General features: G+C 45.3%; 1 protein-coding gene across 7 annotated transcripts in view; it reads left to right on the top strand.

Moving 5' to 3' along the window:
• The window catches only part of MAPKAP1 (MAPK associated protein 1), a 190,736-nt gene that overhangs the window by 146,353 nt on the left and 25,396 nt on the right, over positions 1–18,987 (top strand). For all 7 annotated transcript variants that reach the window (XM_081103602.1, XM_081103603.1, XM_081103605.1 and 4 more), the window contains one exon: positions 3,722–3,862. In XM_081103602.1, the coding sequence (XP_080959728.1) occupies positions 3,722–3,862 (141 nt within the window). The remainder of the gene's footprint in view (positions 1–3,721; positions 3,863–18,987) is intronic.

Raw genomic sequence — 18,987 nt, 5'->3', positions numbered from 1 at the left:
AAAAATTATATGTCACGTTATAGTAATTTTTAAATTGGTTTTAATCCAACATCATAAAAATGTAAAACTCTTAAGTGTGGTGTGTTGTTTTGGTGGGGGTTTTTTTAGTAATTGCCATTTTGGTATAATGAGCTGTTATCTCTTTCCAAATCAAGAACCTTCAATATTTAGAAAATACTAATTAATAAAGAAAACAGAAATTCTTGAACTGAGTTATACCTAATAATGGCATTTTCTCAAAAAAGCTTGAAATTATTTTTAAAACATGAAAGGATTTTAATATTTCACCAAACTTCTCCACAGTTCTCATATGTATAAAAGGTTCTAGAGTAGAAATAAACACATCTTGGCAGTTCTGTTTCAGTCAGATATGCATTGGAGAAAGCAAGTGATTATTCAAAACTCTAAATTCTCACCAGCCTCCGTTAGAGATGTGGACAGTCCCCAGTAGACGGGTGGTCATGGTGGTGGCATCTCTATCCAAAATCACAGGCGTTCCACAGAAGGGAAGCAGGGCTCCCCATGGCCCTGACAGACGTTGAGTGCAGCTCTGCTGATCCTAGCCATGTGACGTTGGTTAAGTCCCTCTGCCTCTCTGATCCTCAGCTTCCTGTGGACATGGCACCTGGTACTCATCCAGTACATTTTTATTGAGCACTTGCTTTATCCTCTGCATGGCAGCACTGGCAGGGTCCGGGCTACAGGGGCGAGTAAAGCAGCCATCATGCCTGCCCTCTTGGGGTTACAGTCGAATGGCAGAGATAGGTAATTACTCTCTTTGATAAGTATTCTGAGGAGCCCTGACTGGTTTGGCTCAGTGGATAAGTATTCTGAGGAAAATGTGGGGTGCACTGACAGGGGAGCTGGACTAGACTTGGGGGCCTGGGGTCAGGGAACAGTTCCCTGGGTGTCACCTGAGCTAAGCTCTTCAGGAAGAATAGGGAGGAGCCTGGAGGAATAGGCCAGGAGGGAGTAAAATAGGAGATGGGTGACCTGGGCAGAGAGAGCAACATGTGCCAACACTGAGGTGGGACTGTGTCACAGGCGGCCAGTGAACGGCCACTGAGGGCGAGGCTTTGTCCTCACTGAGAGGAAGCCTTATTGTAGGGGCTGGAGTGGGCCACGCTGGGAATAAGTGCAGTGTTTGGAGCCAGTACACACCTCCTAATGCAGGAATTCGGGGGAGGTGTCAGGAAGCAGCTTTGACTTAAAAGCTTGCCCTGTCGCTCTGGCCAGGTGGCTCGGTTGGTTGGTGCGTTGTTCCCATACACCAAAAAGGTGATGGGTTCATTTCCCGGTCAGGGCACATACCTACGTTGTGGGTTTGATCCCTGGTCAGGGCATGTATGGGAGGCAACCAATCAATGTTTTTCTCTCTTTTCCTCTCTCAAAAATATATCCTCGGTTGAGGATTTAAAAAAAAAGCTCATCCTGTAAGCAATACTGTGGGAAGGAAAAGCGTGTAGTTGTCAGGCTACCAGTTATGTAACAGACGTTCCTGTTTTGTACCCAAATCCTGAGTTTGTAGCTACTCCAACTCTATCCAAGGAGTTCTCTCTGGCTCTTCCTGTGGACCCATCTCTAGCTGCTCAGCCCAAGGCGGGCTGGCCTCTGCTAGCAGGTGCTCCCTCCCACTGGTGAGTGGCACCAGCAGCTGCACCTTCAGGACAACTCATTTCAAACTCTGCAGGGTGAGAGATTAGCTTTGGTGAGTGTGACCTTGGACATGTGACTTCACCTCGAAAGCCTCAGATTCCCAAAGCCTCAGATGAGCAATGACAGCCAGTTGTCATGAGGTTTCGCATGTGTAAAGCACTTCACCATGCCTGCTGTGTAGCAAGCACTCATATGTCCTAGCTTCTGTTTGGTTATCTATTTATTTAGCAGAATTTAGTGAGAGCATGCCAGTTGCCTGTACGGCTTACAGGAGAAGATACAGAGATGAAGAACAAACTTTACTGGCCCTCACAAAGCTTCTGAATTAGGACAAGAGCAACCACTCAGCAACTCCAGTGCCAGGCTGAATGTGATCCTCTATGACAGTAGAATAAAAATCATCGTGACTGTCCTAGCTGGTTTGGCTCAGTGGATAGAGCGTCAGACTGCAGACTGAAGGGTCCCAGGTTTGATTCCAGTCAAGGGCACATGCCCGGGCTGTGGGCTCGATCCCCTTTAGGGGGTGTGCAGGAGGCAACCAATCAATGATTGTCTCTCATCATTGATGTTTCTCTCTCTCTCCCTCTACCTTCTTCTCTGAAATCAATTAAAAAATATAAAAAATAGCCGAAACCGGTTTGGCTCAGTGGATAGAGCGTCAGCCTGCGGACTGAAGGGTCCCAGGTTCGATTCCGGTCAAGGGCATGTACCTGGGTTGCAGGCACATTCCCAGTGGGAGATGTGCAGGAGGCAGCTGATCGATGTTTCTCTCTCATTGATGTTTCTAACTTTCTATCTCTCTCCCTTCCTCTCTGTAAAACATCAATAAAATATATTTTAAAAAAAAAAAAAAAAAAAAAAAAAAAAAAAAAAAAAAAAAAAAAAAAAAAAAAAAAAAATATAAAAAATAATAATCATGACTGCTACTTATTAAGCATAGTATGTGTTAGATTTTTAAAACACATTTTGACATTCTGTGTATGGCAAAGACGGGGGTTCAGAGAGCCGGTCGCTTGCCATAGATCATGCAGCAAGTTAGAGGCAGAGCTAGGAACTGAGCCCAGGTCTCCCTGGCTCCAGGGTCCAGTAGGAATGGAATTCAGCAGAAGGTGGAGTTTGGGCTAGCCTGCCTGGGTGGGGTCTTGACAGGTGCAGGGTAAGGGTGGAAAGGGTGTTCTAGGCCAAGGGTACCACATGAGCAAAGGCCCAGAAGTAGAAAAACTTGCATCTTTGTGCAGTCTGGGGAGTCTGGGAGTTGCTGAGAGAAGGTATATGTGAGAAGTGACAAGTAAAATTGAAAATGTTTGTTTCAGCCAGATTATGGACAGTCTTGACTACTTGGCTGAAAACAGTGTGCATCATTCAGGAAGCCATGGGAAGCCAGGGACGATTTTTCAGTACCAGTTGTCTTACTTGTCGCCAGTGTCACATATCAGAGTACTTAGCACGCACAGAGCTCTCACTAAACATTTGATGAGTGAATAAATGATCAAAGCCTTAGAAAGATGAATGGGAAAGCCCTGTGGTGGCTGGATTGCAGAGGGAGCCTGGTGGCCAGAAGGCCAGTGGGAGACTGTTCCAGCCGTCGCGGGTGAGCTGGCTCGTGCCTGCATCCATGCAGACTGGGGCGCAGGACGGCAAGCTGAAATTTGAGAATCTCAGAAAGGACGGGATTCTTCAAGGAGTATGGATTACTTTTATGATCGGGAAAATTAATATTAGAAAAAGAAATGAGACATGTGACCACCCATGCTTTGTGGTTTTGACTTTCTCTTGTGGAGACTGAGAGCCGCTGGTGAGCAGGAGTGTTTCTCGCCTTCAGTACCCCCGCTGCCTGGCCCAGGGCCTGCCACAGAAGAGGCCGTGTTTGTGGAATTAATTGTTGAATGATTAATATGTTACCGTTCTCTGTTTACTGGAATGGCATTATTAAGTCATCGCTCAGCCTTTTCTTCTCCAAATTAAATAGCCCATATTATTTTAATTTATCCCAAAGCATTTTAAGCAGACAACATTTGCCAAGCCTCATGTATCTTTATGTGTTAAACTGCTTTTTCCTCCCCAGGTTCAAGGGCAGACGGGGTTTGTGAGGAGGATTCGCAAATTGACATAGCTACAGTACAGGATATGCTTAGCAGCCACCATTACAAGTCATTCAAAGTCAGCATGATCCACAGACTGCGATTCACAACCGACGTACAGTTAGGTAAGTGCATGAACAGGTGATGAAGTGAACCCTTTATGTCAGTGGTCAGTGTAGAGATGGGGAAAGAAACAACATACAACTTTCATGTGACCTGAATGACTGACGGTAATTTGTTTTCAGAGAAAATGTTTAAACAATGAAATTTAAAGTACCTCCTTTTCCCCAGCCGAGTGCTCTGTCTTGTCTTCTTTTTTATGAAGCAGAAGATTAGAAATAGAACTAACTTGAGACTCTTTTCAAACCGGTTGACTTCTGCGAGGTTCCATAATTCTTCTCATTCTGTAATGCTCTTACTTGCCATGCTGAGACTGCTGGTAGCACTGCCGCCTGCCTTTTCCCACTCCGTGGATTCATTGCCTCGTCCCTCATCCACTTACGTATTCGGGAAGCTTTACAGTGATCTCAGAAGTTGTATTTGGATTCTCACCAGATAATTCGGAACTAACTTCCAACTAATATTTGGTGTTAATGTGTTCCAATCTAAATTTCTGTTTTGACTTAAACCTAACCGGAGTAGAAAAAGTGTCACAGCAGTCAACAGAATATTAATACCTCACTGTCGTCATGGCTGTCATGTGCAGGTATCCACTGTGCAGTAGGCCCTGTGCTAAGTGCCTCACGTGCGCTACTTAACCACCCAGAAAAGAGTGCGTTTACCGTCCCCGTCTAACAGAGAAGGTAGATAAGGGGCAGAGAGGTGAAGGCTTACGCTCAAGCTCGCACAGCAGGTAGGGTTGTGGTGTCAGGAACAGAACCCTGGTCTGGCCAATGTGAGTGCACCTGCTCCCTGACAGGTGGGAGGAGGGGGAGCCTGGGTGGATGCCTGGCTTAGTCAGAGAGCTGGACTGCCACTGACCTTTGCCACACTGCCCCTGCCTGGGCCTCGTTCGCTTCATGCACAAAGGGAGAAGGCTTGGAGTCTAACTCGAAGGCTCACGACTTACGATTCTCATAAATGCTTTGTATGTGTCTTATCATAAAAGCTTTTCTAATGTTGGCATTAGTCTGGCTAATTGTAATAAAGCCTGAAAAATATCTTAATAATTTCTTCCCAACTTGACTGACAGGAGCTTGAAATATGCCAGCTGCGGGCAAACTACGGCCCGCGGGCCGGATCCAGCCCGTTTGAAATGAATAAAACTAAAAAAAAAAAAAAAAAAAAAAAAAAAGACCGTACCCTTTTATGTAATGATGTTTACTTTGATTTATATTAGTTCACACAAACACTCCATCCATGCTTTTGTTCCGGCCCTCCGGTCCAGTTTAAGAACCCATTGTGGCCCTCGAGTCAAAAAGTTTGCCCCTGAAATATGCTGACAGTACAGCTTAGTAACTAAAAGATGAGCGTCAGGATCACAACTGGTTTAAGTTGTGGCTCCATCAGTAACCAGCCATGTTAGGCAAGTGCCTTCATCTTTCCGAGCTCAGTTCCATTCTGCTTAAGTGGGAGTGTTAGTGGTACCAGCTTCCGCCGTGGAACAAGCCAGCGGTCCACATAAAGCCCTGAGCACAGGGCCTGGCGGCTGCTAAAGTCTGAAGGTGAGGGCTGTTGGTGGAGAAGCAACATGGGGAAGCACTCAGAGGACAGACTCAGGACTTAGAGGCCTGGGTCCAAACCTTGGCTCGATAATTAGCTGTAATATCACAGGCAGATGACTCAGAATCTCTGTCTCCACATTTGTAAAATGAAGCTAATAGTCCCTCATAGATGGGGTAATTGTGGGGATGGAATGTAATAGCACGTGCAGAATACTTAGCAAGGCAAGTGCTCAGTGAACATCAGCTGCTGAGATGATGGTGATTCCAAAATAAACTCAGTACATGAATTAGCACCCAGTAACTTTGAACCAAAACAAGGAATCCACTCTTCTTCCCCCTCTCTAGACTGTTTATTCCTCACACAAAAAACTAAATCTCTGAAGTGGTAAAAAAAAAAAAAAAAAAAAAAATGCTTATTTAATGTTGATTCTTAAAACATAAAGTTTCTTCAGGGGTGTTCTTCCTGGGGATGCTTTTGCTGATATGTCTCCTAGAAATAAAAATAAAAGACTGCTCAAAAAGAAACCAGGTCCAGAAAGGGGGGCAAAAGTACAGACTGTATGATTCCATTTATATAGCATTCAAAAATACACAAAAATAATCTGTGTGGAAGTAATGATGGTGGTTATCCTGGGAGCCCAGACTGAAGGGGCTTCTGAGACACTGATAAAGTTCTGTGCCTTATCTGGGTGCTGATTACATGAGTCTGTAGACTTTGTGGAAAAGTCAAGCATACATACTCTTATGATTTATGTACTTTCGGTTGGTATGTTTTCAGTGAAAAGTTTACTAAAGTAAGGATGCTACTCTGACATCCAGTTTGCGTGTGCCTGAATGCAGTGCCTTCCCAGTAACAAAGGGTCTGTTTTCTCTGAGTGGGTTTAGTTTTAAGAAGCTCAATAAATAGCCAGAGTGCAGCCAAGATAAAGGTCCAGGAGAGAAGGCAGGGGTCTTCCCAGGTGAGCATAATCAGCAAATCCACTGACCCCCAAAGTGAAAAGGAGTGCAAACTGGTTTCTGGGCTTCTTCCCCCTAATTTTTTCCCAAGGCAAAAAGCCAAACTTTAATTCATCAGATTCCAACCTGAATATTTATTTAAAGGAAAAGGTCCAGGGACCCTGGCAGGGTATTTCAGTTGGTTTTAGCATTGTCCCGATACACCAAGGTTGCGGGTTCAATCCCCGGTCAGGGCACATACAAGAATCAACCAATTAATGCAGAAATAAGTGGAGCAACAAATCGATGTTCCTCTCTCTTTTAAAATTTAAAAAAAAAAAAAGTAGTATAAAGGAAAAGGTCCAGAAAAGGATCTATGAGAAGAGCCTCGCTTTGCAGTCGGGACTGGGTGTGAATCCCAGCATTACTACCTACCTGCAGGGTCACCTTGGACAAGTCCCTCCCCTGGTTAATCTTAATTCTTGTCATTTAAAAAATGGGAGTTACATTTACCTTTCAAGATTCTATGAAAGTGGTCCATAGACACTGTATTCTCAGTGGTAGCTTATCTTAGCGTTATTATTGTCAGTCATACTTATTTTGCTTATTACTTTCTCTTCTATTCCACCATCTTGAAAACATGTAACCAGATCACTCAGATTAGGTAGTGGCTGTATTGTAGCCACAGTGGCGACGTCTCAGGTAGAAATGGCTGACAGTGATACAAGCATCTCTCCCTAGAGCAGAGGTTCTCAGAAAAGAAGTGACTAGAGGCCAGGTCCCAGCCGCCTCTGGATGCTTCCAGTGGTGCACATGGCTCCCTCTGGTGGAACATCACAGCTCTGAGATGCTTCTAAAACGTGTCAGAATGTTTCTGTTATGCATTTAAGTTCAATCTTTAGCATTATAAGTAGAAACTGCATTAATTAGTCCTAAGAAATTTTTTGACAGATAAACTGTGCCCTGAGTCCTGTACCCTGAAGTGAATAAATACACTCATTTCCTATTCCCATGTACGAGTTCAGATATGTAACTTAAGACCCTGTCTCCCTCCTTGCAAAGCAGATAATAACACCCTTTCATTCTGACAACAACAAACACCTGCACACAGCAATCCAGAAATCCTTCCTTCTTGAAACAGAATCCACCACAAAGTAAACAGCACACCCTTTTATGAGCATTCAAATGAGCATCTGGACCCTGAGATCAGTAAATAATTTATTTTATTTCAACTGACTAGCGAGGTGCTTCAGATCTTTCCTGACAGTGATGGATGGCCGCCTCCGCTTGCCCGCCCTGTCAGTCAGAGCAGAGGTTCACTCGCCCCCTGTGGCAGGTGCCTAAGTGTAGCGTCTGTGTGCGCACTCACCCAGCCATGCTGTCGAGTCCACAGAAAACCACCGGCCACTCGGCCTCCGCGGTCCTCACACAGCAGGGGCCGGGGTTCCCAGCCCCGGTGCCAGCTCAGCTCTTGTCTTCTGAGGGCAGTGGTGGCCGCTGCTCCACTTTTACCACCTGCCGCTGATTTCTGCTGTCGGGATGAGAGAGTCAAACTTTGATCTGCAGGACCCAAACTTAAACCAGTTTTCCACCAGACTTTTCTAATAATTGAAAAGTTTTGGGGTGTCTATTAATGAAATCTATGGCAAAGATCTATTCTTTGTAAAGAGTATTCACAAGAAAAATTATAATTTTTTAAAGCAGTTATGGTTTATCAAGGGCTTACTATGTGCCGAGCATTTGCTGATCACTCTCTTATATGCTTTGTCTCCTGTGATTGTAGCACTCTTATTAGCTAGTGCTGATATTATCTCCATATTTCATCTGAGGAAACTGGGGTGTAGGGAAGAATCTAGTAAGTAATGAAGCCAGAATCAGAACCCAAGTCTGTCTGAGGCCAAGTCTGATGGCTAACTACTATCTTATGCCTTGAATGCGAATCGGCATTGCACTAATACGCTAGTTCTATAACAGTTTCCAGTGTACAGTGAACTTTCACCCCTGTTACCTTATTTAATCCACACAGCACACTGATGATGTTATTTCCATTTCATACCTGAGGAAACAGGCTTGGAGGAGTTAATGAAATACTGTGATGTAGACAAAGCACTTAGCATTTCCTGGCACAGCACTATTACTTCATAGGTACTAACTCCCATTCCCTCACCCGGAGCCACCAGATATACAGTGGGATATCCAGTCCCAGTCGGAGAACTGGGACTGAACCCCAATCAATATGCTAAACCCAGCCCCTCATGCCACAGATGCCTCAGTCTAATAACTTGCCTGCACAAAGGAAGTGATTACTTCGCTTTGACCAGTTTTAAATTTTCTGCACATCCCTCGCTCTTCCCTCATCCTGGCCTGCGGAGCTGTGTCAGTGTGGCTTAGGTGCCACTATTTCACCCTCCATTCACCTTGTTAGTCAGTTGCTGCACTTCCCTCTGGGCCTGGACCTGACCTCAGAATCCTTCCCAGCACAGCCCTCTGAGCGGCCCCTGCCAATCACTGGAGCTGGTTCTGAAGTCGAAATTGATTTGCCATCCCTGCTCTGGAAAGCTCACCAAACAAAGCTGCTATGGCTAACCATTCCTGTATTTCCTGAAAACATTCTTGGAATATTTTGTCTTGTCTGCTTCCCCTATGTTGGGCCTAGAAGTACAGATGCCCGTAAGTGTAGGCTTTGCTTGAGCTTGTACCAAGTCAGGGTTTCTTTCATGACTTGATCTTCCATTTGCCTGATTCTATGTGGCTGACCATAGGATCAGGTGCTAAGACATGGGTGATACCCAAACATGCCGAGATGGCAGGGGGAAGTAGGTTTGGGGAAAACTGAAACTAAAAGGGTCAGATGGAGAATACCACCCATGATCATCTAGAAAGCCCACAGTATTCTGTTAAGGAGTATTTGTTGGGCTGGCTGGCAGAAGCTGGATTATGATGCACCTGCCCAGGGGACACTCAGAAATCTATATAAAAAACTGGCAGAGAGGACAAGGACATCCCATGTTCACCTCTTTCACACGGTGCCTTGGAGCAGTACTTCCTTTCCTGACCCTGTATCAGAACCACCAAGTCCCTGACCCATCCCAGACCTGCCGGCCCAGAATCTCCCCTTAATTCTGGGGTTCGGGAAACAGCCTCAGAGCATCCAAAGGACTTTTTTGCCTCTTATCTCTTTGTCCAAGGCTTGTTTCTCCTGACTGGGCAGGCAGCCTGGTTTTCCTGACAGTCTCAGGCTGGGAAATGCTTCGATAATTGTGCCACTTGCGCTAACTTGATTCTTTCACCATATCATTTGTCAATAGAGACTGTCTCCGAGTCACCAAAAGGAAACAATATACCTTGAATTCAGACCATGATACAAATACATAATATATCATCTGTGTCATATTGCATATATAGCCTAACAATTCTGTATAGGCTACGCAAATTCTGTATTGGATTTCCAGATAAAGACTATATTATGCCCAGCCAATGGCTTAGTGGTTGAGCATCAACCTATGAACCAGAAGGTCATAGTTCGATTGCGGTCAGGGCACATGCCCAGGTTGTGGGCTTGATCCCCAGTAGGGGGCATGCAGGAGGCAGCCAATCGTTGATTCTCTCTCATCATTGGTGCTTCTATCTCTCTCCCTCTCCCTTCCTCTCTGAAATCAATAAAAATATTTTTAAACAAAGACTATACTATAAAATAACCTCTACCAAAAGGTTACCTCCATTATCTCTTCATAAAACAATTCACATGTATAATCACAATACTTGTGATCACAGTAGTTATTTATCAAAATTACCAATAGCACATATCGTAGAGAAGGCAGTGAGCTTTCATCTCATAAACCCGCTCCAGTCAGGTTTGTAAGGGCTGCCCAGAGCATTATGCTGAGGCAGCATCTTGAGCGCATCCCCAGGCAGCATAAAGAAACTCTGTGATTGATTAAAAATGTCTGCCCTGGGCCTGAGCATGATGGGAGGCAGCATATTTGCCATCTCTTGTCTTCCCTGGTTTATCTGTCGGATCTCCATTATTATTTAACTCCCTAGTTAATATCTGTAAGTCAGCATTCAGGGAAGACCTTATTACAGAGTTATTTTTTCATATACAATGTGCAGACTTAAACACATTAGCAGCACAAGACTGTGTGCGTGAAAGCAAACAGCTGTGCCTGGGCTTGATTACTCCTCGGGCTCCCGCTGATGCTAAAAGTAGATCTCTGTGGCTGTGTGGGCAAAATGTTCGCCCTGTTATTTTCTGATGGGATACCTATGGTGTATAGTTGAAGTAATTACATAATCTGGCAATGCATGTTCTTAAGAAGTGGATTGCTCCTCCTTCCACATTTCTGTTTCATTTTCTTTTCGAATACTAAGGAGATAACCCTCCATTCAAAGACACTAAAATGATCAGGAGACATGCATCCCGCTTGGCTCCAAAATCCCTGGGTCCATTGAGTCATTTGAGGATGACAATTTAGTATTAAGTGATTGTTCTGTCCCTGCTGTGGCAACATTTTCTGAACCAAAATTTAGACTAGAACAGAAAAAACACTAATGAACTTAGGAGAGCAAGACAGATACTATCCTGTTCCTTTACCCCATCAGTGCTTAACGCAGTGATGGGGCTGAGGGGAAATCTGCCTGGGAATGTCGGGAACTTGGAGGGCTTTTCCTAACTGTACTTTCCTCTAGTTGCCTGCTCCCAGATCTGCTTTTTTGAGAATTCCTGCTGAGTAATCCAGGTTGCCGATGACAATGTGTCAGGTTCCTCAGGTGGCTGAGAAAGAATTGAGAATTGGAAAAAGATGTGCACTGCTGGCATAATAGAATTAATGCGATAGGACATCTGGGAGGCCATCAAGGTTCTGTATTCTTTTAACCACTTCCTCTCCTTGGCACTTGAGCGCTGGCCATGTACCTGGGCCCGAATGTGGGAAGACCTGATGTTCCCACTCTATGAGTGATACTGTAAATTATCTTAGGAAACGGCATTTCTGCTTCCACTCGCATCATAAGCTCACCCGAGGTATCTGTTGACCAGGAGAATATTTAGTTTGGGACTCTAACTGCCCCAGTACAAAATCTTTGTAACTGCTTTCTCTACAGAGAGAAAGTAGCCCTCAGGTGAGAGCAGGCGCTCCTGGAATTAAACAGTCCCTGCTCTCGTTCTGTAAGCTCTGCCCTGATGCCAAGGGCTGTGTCGAGTGTTGCTGTACATTCACGGTCTCACTCATGTGTAAACCGCCGCTTAGTTTGCATCAAGGCTCATGGTCCAGTCAAGTACACTTAGAACTGCCACTGACCACACATAGGAATTGGCAGCTGTTAGCTAGGTTCCCAAATGGTTTCGGATGGTTACCCCCTCGAAGGAAACCGGCGATCCTGGGCTCCAGTACCCTCTAGATCTCAGGAACATCAGGCTCGCCACGCTCGCATTTCATCTGTTTTGGGTTCCTAACATGTTGCCGCGGCTGTGCTTTTTATATTGTCACTAGAAGCCCAGCACGCAAAATCACGTGAGACCCAGACCCGGCGTGCTGCGGGACCCAGCGTCAAGCCCCTCCTGGTGACCGGTCTTGGTCATTATGGCATTACGACCGCTGGGTTTGTATTATTGATGCAGTTGATGACTGTGTGAATATACCCACTGTGTGAGCACTGCACAGTAAGACAGGAGAGCTGGTCTGTTTAAGCCCTGGCCAGATGGTATGGGGATGTGAATTATGGTCACAGATCTGTCATCAATGGGTGACATTAGACAAGTCGTGTCCCTGCCCTGAGCCTCCATTTCTTCTTATGGAGAATGAAAGCCCCAGACTGGGTGATCTCTGAGGTCTCGTTAAGCCCAAACAGCCTGCGTGTCTGATCCTATGTGTAAATTCAGACAACTTGCAAAGACTTCCCTGACTGCCCTGTGGACGCTATTGATTGGCTGTGTAGATTCAGCGAAATCCACTCTGGCAAAGAGTTGTTCAGTGGCACTCCCAGGAGGCCTTCCCAGGCTTCCGCAGGCTCTAGGTAACTCGAAGACAAGAGGATTGTAGACTTGTACAAAAAGCTACTCCAGGATTTAACAACAGTGGGGATTTTGTAGTGTTAGGCTGAGAGTTGTAGGAAATTGATGAATGAACCACAGCTCGTGATGTCTGAGCAAATAAACAATAACTCAGGAAATACACTGAGGCATGGAAAATCAAATGCTCTAATTTTTGCCAAACTGGTGTTTTAGCTTCCTAGAAGGGCATTTTAAGTGTCTCTCACAGGAGGTGTGCTCCTGAGTCAAGCAGCCTCCTCTGGGACAGTAGGAAATAGCTGATGGGTCAGAACACACTAGACTTAGTTTGCTAGGCTGGGGTTCAGCCCAGCTTTGCCATTTGCTAACTTGATTCACCCTGGGCAAACGCATCATTTCACTTTTCTGAGGTTCATCTTTAGTAATAATTTTAGGGATGATTGATGGGGCCCTTTTTTATGTGCCAGGCACTCTCCTTAAGTTTTTTATGTGCTTGTGCCATTCCATTTTCATGACACCCCAGGAACTGGTACTGTTGGTACCCTATTTTACAAAGGAGGAAGGTCAGGCTCGCTGAGGGAGAACAGGATAACATCAGTGGAAATGTGCTGGCAAAAATCAAGATCTCCAGGTTAATGACCTACAGGCCTTAGAGGATGGGGTTCCCCCGCATAAATGTTTCCACAGCTCCAGGTGGGAGAACATTCCTCCTGCTGTTGATTTGCACTCTTGGAAGGTGCCTGGTGACAGGAGGTTATTGTAAGGATTCGTGGGTATGAGGGCATTGGTGTCCCCAGCTGCACAGTCGTGGATCCTGGTACTTCCAAACCTGGGGTGCAGAGCAGGTCCCAGAGAGAATTCCCCTCACCCTCAGCTTGCGGCCAGCAGTCCCTTGTCCACATCCCTCTGTGCTCCCTCAGCTTCGTTCTTCTGCCCTTGTCACTCGATCTGTGTCACAGCCCAGTGCCTAACTCCTGATAGTAATAGTCACGAGAATAGTAGTATGGGTCACTGGCTATGAATTAATCACCATGCCAAGCACTTTACAAGTCTTATTTCACTTAATCCTACAAGTCCATGAGGCTGGTACATCACTATTCTGTAACAACTTGGCCGAAGTCACACAGTTAGGAAGTAGGCAAGCTGATGCCTGAACTCAGAACTCTGGGACCTGAAGTCCCTGCCCCTCACCTCTCTGCACTGCTGCCTTTAAATCTAAAACGGGCTGCCACCGCCTTCCTGGCAGTGTGGTCTACACCAAGGACCGCGCTGAGGCTGCTCACAGGAGGTTCAGTCTGTGTTAGCGGAGGAGGACATGCAGTGCTCGTTTCCTTGCATGGAAATCTCTGGTTAGTTAAAACGGGCAAGTGTCTCCTTGCAACGCTAAAGCCGAGGACAAATCATTTCCCCAGAGCAGTGATTCTCAACCTTCTGGCCCTTTAAAATATATTTATTGATTTTTCACAGAGAGGAAGGGAGAGGGACAGAGAGTTAGAAACATCGGTGAGAGAGAAACATCAATCAGCTGCTTCCTGCACATTCCCTAATGGGTATGTGCCCGCAACCAAGGTACATGCCCTTGGCCGGAATCGAACCTGGGACCACCTGGGACCCTTGAGTCCACAGGCCAGTGCTCTATCCACTGAGCCAAACCGGTCAGGGCAACCTTCTGGCCCTTTAAATACAGTTCCTCATGTTGTGACCCAACCATAAAATTATTTTCGTTGCTACTTCATAACTGTCATGTTGCTACTGTTATGAATCGTCATGTAAATACCTGATCTGCAGGATGGTCTTAGGCGACCCCTGTGAAAGGGTCGTTCGACCGCCAAAGGGGTCGCGACCCACATGAGAACCGCTGCCCCAGAGAGTTATGTCTGTGGCTGAGTTGCATTTTTGTTTATTCTGAGCTGTCTTGTTAAGGAAGGATTTTTATGCCGGCATTGATGTGGCACAGCCATCAGGCGGTGTTTTCTGCCCCTGACGGCGGTGTGATAGTTTGCTTCCAGTGAAGCTGGACTCCCCGTATCGGGAAGCTGTCAGAAGTGGGAGCATGAACAGGTCATGGCAGGTGGCTGAGGATCGGTACGTAGGGGGAGACCTGGTAAAGGAGGCCAATGGCCTCGCTTGTTTCCGGAGGAAGGGGCTGGCCCGGGCTCTGTTGTTCCTTACCTGCCATGGCTGGTAGGGCGGGGCCTCCGGGCACCACTGTGAGGGAGGCACAGGTTGGGCGTAATGGGAGCCCTTCCCAGCAGCTCAGTCTTGGGTACTGAGACCTGCCAGATGGCATAACCTTCAGTTGCCATCACTTGTCATGATTATCCGGGACAGAATTCAACCATGCTGAATTCTGAAATGGAAACCCCCAAAAAGTCAACTTTTAAAAAGGTTTGGATTTATTTGGGTAAAATTTTATTTGGAAATTTATTACAGAAAAGGAAAGGATGTTGCCAGAGTTGACCACCGTTGCCAGTTTGCAGCATATCCTTTTCATCTCTTTTCTATAAATGTTTTTTCTGTACTTTTCACATGATGTAAGAATTTCTCTAAGTCAGGCTTTCCTCACACATAATTTTTCTTGGTTGTGTTCTATTGAATCATGGTTGGATTAGCTAATCCTCTGTTGTTGGCCATTTAAGTTGGAGAAATACACACTTAACAAAAGCAGGCTTCCCTTGTTTTCTTGGACGTATGTTTGTGGTTTGAATTTCTTAAAACTAGTGCATAGCAACACTTTGAGGAGTGCCTCTCTCTGCCTTTCTTTCAGTGGCTTTACTAAAACTTCAGTCAGGAAAATCAAAACCATGTTCAGCAGCCCAAAAACACAAAAGAGTACTGATAGGATTTCCCATGTATGAGCAGAAATAGGTGTGCACTTACTGTCATATTTAAATATCTCTTTGTTCCTTGGTGAAAATTGAGAGAGAAGACAAACTGGGTGGGCAGAGTTCCTCATTATGTCCTCTTGACTCAACTGAATGAGTCTGTGCAGAGCAATGCAAAGAACCATATTTGGGAACCAAAAAGCTGTGGGTGTGAAAATGGCTTTTCCACTTAGAAGCTCCCCAGCCTTAGACAAGCACCTTCTCCTCCCCTGGGGTGTGCTGTGTGAACACCCGGCACAGTTCCTGTGGAATAGTGTAGTGGCTGAGAGGACACCCTCCGGAGCCACATTGCCTGGCTTTCTCACTTTTTAGCTGTGCAATCTTGGACAAGTTACTTAACCTCCCTGTTCCAGTTTCCTCCTCTATAAAATAGGGATAAGTGTAGTAACCAACTTTATAAGGTTGTGAGACTTGAAACCCTTACACAAAGGGTTTCTAGCCATGCTGGCACATGGTTGGTGCCAGTTAATGTTTACCCCTCTTTGCCCCTGGCCTGGACTGAGGCACCAGCCTCCTAACTGGTCTCCTCTCCACCAGCCTGCCTCCTCCTTCCAACCAAAAAGGAGACATCCATCAGACTCCCAGGTCAGGGACAAAAGAGGTCTCTGCTGCCAGGCTGGATTCTGCAGGCTCTCTCTTCAGCAGTGGGGGCTGGGTGTGCTCAGGAGCCTGGGCTCCTGCCGTGGACTGCCTCCAGACCCCCGGGGCCAGAATTAGAGAGCTGCCACTTCTCCAGCCAGAGCCAGCAGGGTCCCGTGGGGCCGTGGGCCCTGCTTGAAGACGCTGAGACTCACACACACCTCAAGGAGGATGAGATTATTTAATTGTACAAAAGGATTTTCCCATCAGGAAAGATTCCCCTACAGGTTCCTTTAAATAGTGACTCCTCCAGGCAGGCGAGGGTTTTACAGATCATTAACTACTTGACTGAGGGCCTGCAGGGCAGAGAAACTTAAAGCTCAAGTGTTGGGGGCCCCTGCCAATTACAGATCAATCCAAAATGAAGATAAAGTATCTCTGGAACTAGAAGTCAGTGGGAAATGTGATTTGATTCAGAAAAAAATCTGATTTACGCGCACCTTTTTCGGAACATGCCAATTGTTTAAGTGGCGTTCCACCTGCCTGCCCATCTTGAACCTAATGCATTCATCTCCCACGTCTTCATCCTCAAACCCCAGACTTGGGGTTCTCCTCTCTGAACAGTGACTGCACAATAACCCCAGGAAAGGGCGTCATTGGGAAAGTGTTCTTGTGGCTGCACAGAGCTTGGGCAATTGATGTGGAGATATAGCCTGTAATGGATGAACTATACTGTAACAATTTGCAGATAAAAATAATAGAAGTTAAAGTGTACTTTACATGATAAAAGAAAGATGAAAGAGGACTAAAGTCTGTTACATCTGAGATGGTTACAAAAGCCCTGCTTTGTGAAGTAGGCTCTGTTGAAAAGATTGATGCCATGGGGAGTGACCTTGGCTCGGAGCAGGAGCTGGTGATGTATGTATGAGCATCCCCCTGCTAAATGGACCCAGATTTGTAGCACTAATATACATGGGAGCCCAGAACCAAACTCAGGACGGCAATAAATCAACAGCCACTTTGGGTGTCATTTCTGGTTTATATTCCACTGTTGTTCTATCACTTTAATTCATGTCACTATCATCTTTTCATCTGGAACAGTTTTATATAATTTTCCAGTGGAGTTACCTGACAAATCCTATCAAATTAACAAGGTACATTAACAATATTGACTGACTACGGCTTCAGGAGTTACAGGGCCGTAGAACAAAATTTTAAAACCCTGTCTCTCTGGTGATGATTTTTTCCCCCCTTCTCTCTCTGAGAAAGAAATGTGGGCAGGGTCTGTTCCACAGAAGAGAGATGCACATTTATTTTGCTCTGCTCATTTTGACTTTTATAAATGTCAGAATAAGCAGAAGAAGGAGAGGGGACCAAAACAAAACAAAACACTTGCTCCTAACAACCATGGCGTAAGTACTTCTCTTCTGTCAGGGAACTATAGAAATGTCCAGACCTTTAACAATTAATGACCAAATTGGAGGGAAGAGTGTAACTGGGTGGTCATAATCTATTTTAAGTGAAATGTAATAAAATCGGTCTCCTGATACATTCTTGCCCTCCTGAAATCATCTAGACCCGAGCGTCCAGAGTCAATTGGACTTATGACATTATGCCTAATTGAAATATGGTGTCCCTGAAATATGTCTAATGACAAATTCCAGCATGCGATTAATAAAAAAATACCAATTGTTTGTCTTTTCCAAAGACCACAGAATAATGGCCAGGGAAGCAACCGTATTGCACTGTCTCCGAAGACAGCTGACGAGACTCCCTGTAGTCCCTGCCTTTGTCCTGTATGTGGGATTTCTTTATTCATAAGATAAAATAGAACCGAATGGAGTCTATGGTAGACCTAAGCATTAGGATTTTGTTTGTGTATGTTTTCTTTCTGTTTTGTTTTTTAATTTGCTTTGAGACTATGGCCATTGTGAGGGTTTTGTGGGGTTTTTGTTGTTGGTATTTTTTTAATTGAACTGTTTTTTAATCTGCTTTTTCTTTTGGCCTGCTAAGTTTTCTCACATTATATTGAAACATTTCTAAGGGTGATCCAGAGAATGAAATATATTAACTCTGGTTGTCTTTTCTATTACAGTGTGCACATTTGATTGTTTTATTCCTAATATCTTTACTTCATTTTGCTCTTTTCACTTTAACCCTGACCTTTAAACTATGGCCTGAAAATTAATTACTTTCAAGACTCCATCTGGGGCCCCTCTGGCAGGCATGTTGGAGGTGTTTGTCTCACTTCATGAACAGAAATCCCCAGTTTTCAGCGGGAGAGGAAAGAGAGCATCTGGCCTGGGTTGTGTGTGTCAGGCTGAACCTATACTGCTCGTGACCAGGGAGCAGCGCTGTGCACGTCCCCTGGTACCCAGGACACCCCCCGTGCTGGGCGCCACCTGCGTCCTGACACCTTTGCTTGCAGTCCCTGCGCAGTGTGGCACGTCTGTCTCAATGCTGAGGGGGAACCTGAAGTGCCAGGATGTAACTTTCTGGATCCCTGTTAAAAAGTCCTGTGGCATAAAGCCCACCCCCTGCTGACTCTCCCCCCGTGGAGCAGTGACCTCCACAGCCTGAAGCCAGGCTCCAGCACTTAAACTTGGACGGCTTTATGTGAAGAACCTTTGATCCTCCTGCGACTTCCTTTAAGTCTAGCGTGGGTAATGTCAGAGAGGGGAAGAGAGAGGTTTTTCCCATTTTTAGTTTGTGAGATTTTCCAATTAGAAACTTCATTGGTAGCTTGGCTATTTAGGCTAATGTTACATATAGGTGATAGTACAGATTTATCTCCAACCCAGATCTTATTCTAAAATAACAAAAAAGACCACTGGGGGGGGGGGGGGGGCGTCATCCTGTAACCAGAACAGTTGCGGGTGTGATCCCGCATGCAGGAGGCAACCGATTGATGTTGCTCACACATAGGAAGCATCCATGTTCTCTAGCTCTCTCTCTCTCTCTCTCTCTCTCTCTCTCTAATCAAATATATATACATATATATTTCTTTATATCCTCGGGTGAAGATTACAAAAAAAAAACAACACAGACCACTGATCATAATTGGTTTTTAAATGAGCCTTATAGTTTATGTAATTGTAATATATAGATGATGTAGGATTAACACAGTGTAAGTAATTGTTTCTGTGTTATATCTACGAAGGCATATTTCTTAATAC

Source organism: Myotis nattereri, assembly GCF_964212035.1.
Source record: "Myotis nattereri genome assembly, chromosome: 12".
NCBI classification, from domain to species: domain Eukaryota; kingdom Metazoa; phylum Chordata; class Mammalia; order Chiroptera; family Vespertilionidae; genus Myotis; species Myotis nattereri.
Note: the sequence above shows the minus strand (reverse complement) of the source record. Positions and strands in the feature narration are given on the sequence as shown.